Source organism: Mizuhopecten yessoensis, unplaced genomic scaffold, assembly GCF_002113885.1.
Source record: "Mizuhopecten yessoensis strain PY_sf001 unplaced genomic scaffold, ASM211388v2 scaffold711235, whole genome shotgun sequence".
Lineage (NCBI taxonomy): Eukaryota > Metazoa > Mollusca > Bivalvia > Pectinida > Pectinidae > Mizuhopecten > Mizuhopecten yessoensis.
Genome location: NW_018477525.1, coordinates 1 through 1,489, shown reverse-complemented (window position 1 = coordinate 1,489; position 1,489 = coordinate 1). Strand labels below are relative to the sequence as shown.

The 1,489-nt window shown below is 32.8% G+C and overlaps 1 protein-coding gene across 1 annotated transcript; it reads right to left on the bottom strand.

The window, feature by feature from the left end:
• Window positions 1-222: 222 nt before the first annotated feature.
• On the bottom strand, window positions 223-1,205 carry LOC110440829 (the record flags this gene model as incomplete). The annotated part of the gene is made up of 2 exons (XM_021483958.1): window positions 952-1,205; window positions 223-299 (listed from the first exon to the last, which is right to left on the bottom strand). Coding segments are annotated over exons 1-2 (303 nt in total), but the record flags the coding sequence as incomplete, so codon positions are not given.
• Between the last annotated feature and the right edge of the window lie 284 nt (window positions 1,206-1,489).

Genomic DNA, 1,489 nt, shown 5'->3' with positions numbered 1-1,489 from the left:
AAATTAATACAACACAAAATTGGAATTGAAATAGCTTCTCATTTGTAGAAAAACAAAACCCTGATGCAATCAAAAATCAAAATGGCATCATGCATTGAATTAATAATGATTCCCTGAAGGTTTCTTTTCAAACTTCATTCACTGGTTAAGGAGTTTCCAATTAGATAAATATGTGGATGGACCTACAGACATCATGAATTAAATTGTTCCTATGAAACCTACCTTTATGACCTTCTTTCCTAGATTTTTGGCCCCATGCCAAATATCAAAGGAATGTTTGATATTTGGAAATTCTCTCCCTGAAAGAAGATTAAATATAATCAAACAGTTAATATCCACAAAGTACACTGAACATAGTCTTCTCAGCATATGTCTATAAAATGAACTAGTGTGACAAATATGTTAACACAGTGATTGAATGGTACATGTATATGACTACATTCCTTGTATGAATAAGCAGAGGTCTAAATAAAGATTACCTTTTGGACTTAAAAGACTAATAGAAATACATACATGACTTTACAGAGTTTCAATATTAACTAGATATCATGGAGATGGAAGCCATCCCTGTGGCCCCGCTGTAAATAACCTACCCAAGGACGTAGGATTCTCAACTGTAACCTTAGTTTTTGACCTTGACCTTTGACCAAGTTGTACTTGTTGGTTCATATACATGTCAAGTATAAACTTTGAAATTATAATGGTTCTCAAGATATAGAGCAAACACAATCTTAACCATAGAAAGAGTGGGTTCTCAACTGAAACCTGATATTTATTAATGTACTGTTTTTTTAACTTAATGCTGCTGTTGTAGTGTTACTGTGTATACACTTAGTGCAATATATTGACAAAAGGAACATTGTTATTACTCCTGGTGAAAAATCTTTTACCAATTCATTTCTTTATTTTATTATAACTAATGCACATATAAGAAATTGTTATATGACTTACTCATTAATGCTTCAACTTGGACATGGGCATCAGTAACTATTTCGGCTATCTTCATTCCTCTTCCTAATAGAAACTGTAAACCTTTCAGGAAACAGGCCTTCTCCAGATTTGTACTTTTTCTATCAGTCATCCGTTTGTCCATGGTCACTATGCATAAAATCTTTTTGGTATCCATCTCCATAAATGTGTAGGTGCAGTACTGGGCACAATGGCCAGGACTGTCCATCCTTCCATCACCTAAAATAATTTGTAAATCAAAAATAAGTAATAAAAGTGATCTATTTACAAATAAAAGAAGAATGTGTCTGAAAGACACAGATGCCCCGCTGGCCTCACTCAAAAGCTGTACATGGAACAAGGAACTTGACCTTTATATTATGGTTATAAACATTGTGATAAATTTGAAAACAGTTGGTCAATTCAAACTTAAGTTATCCTTCACATACATATAGCCTCTAAAATTTTAGGCATGGCCAGAAACAGATACCTCTACTTTTTTTTAATTCAATTTGAATTGATAAATATTGAATCTCAAAAG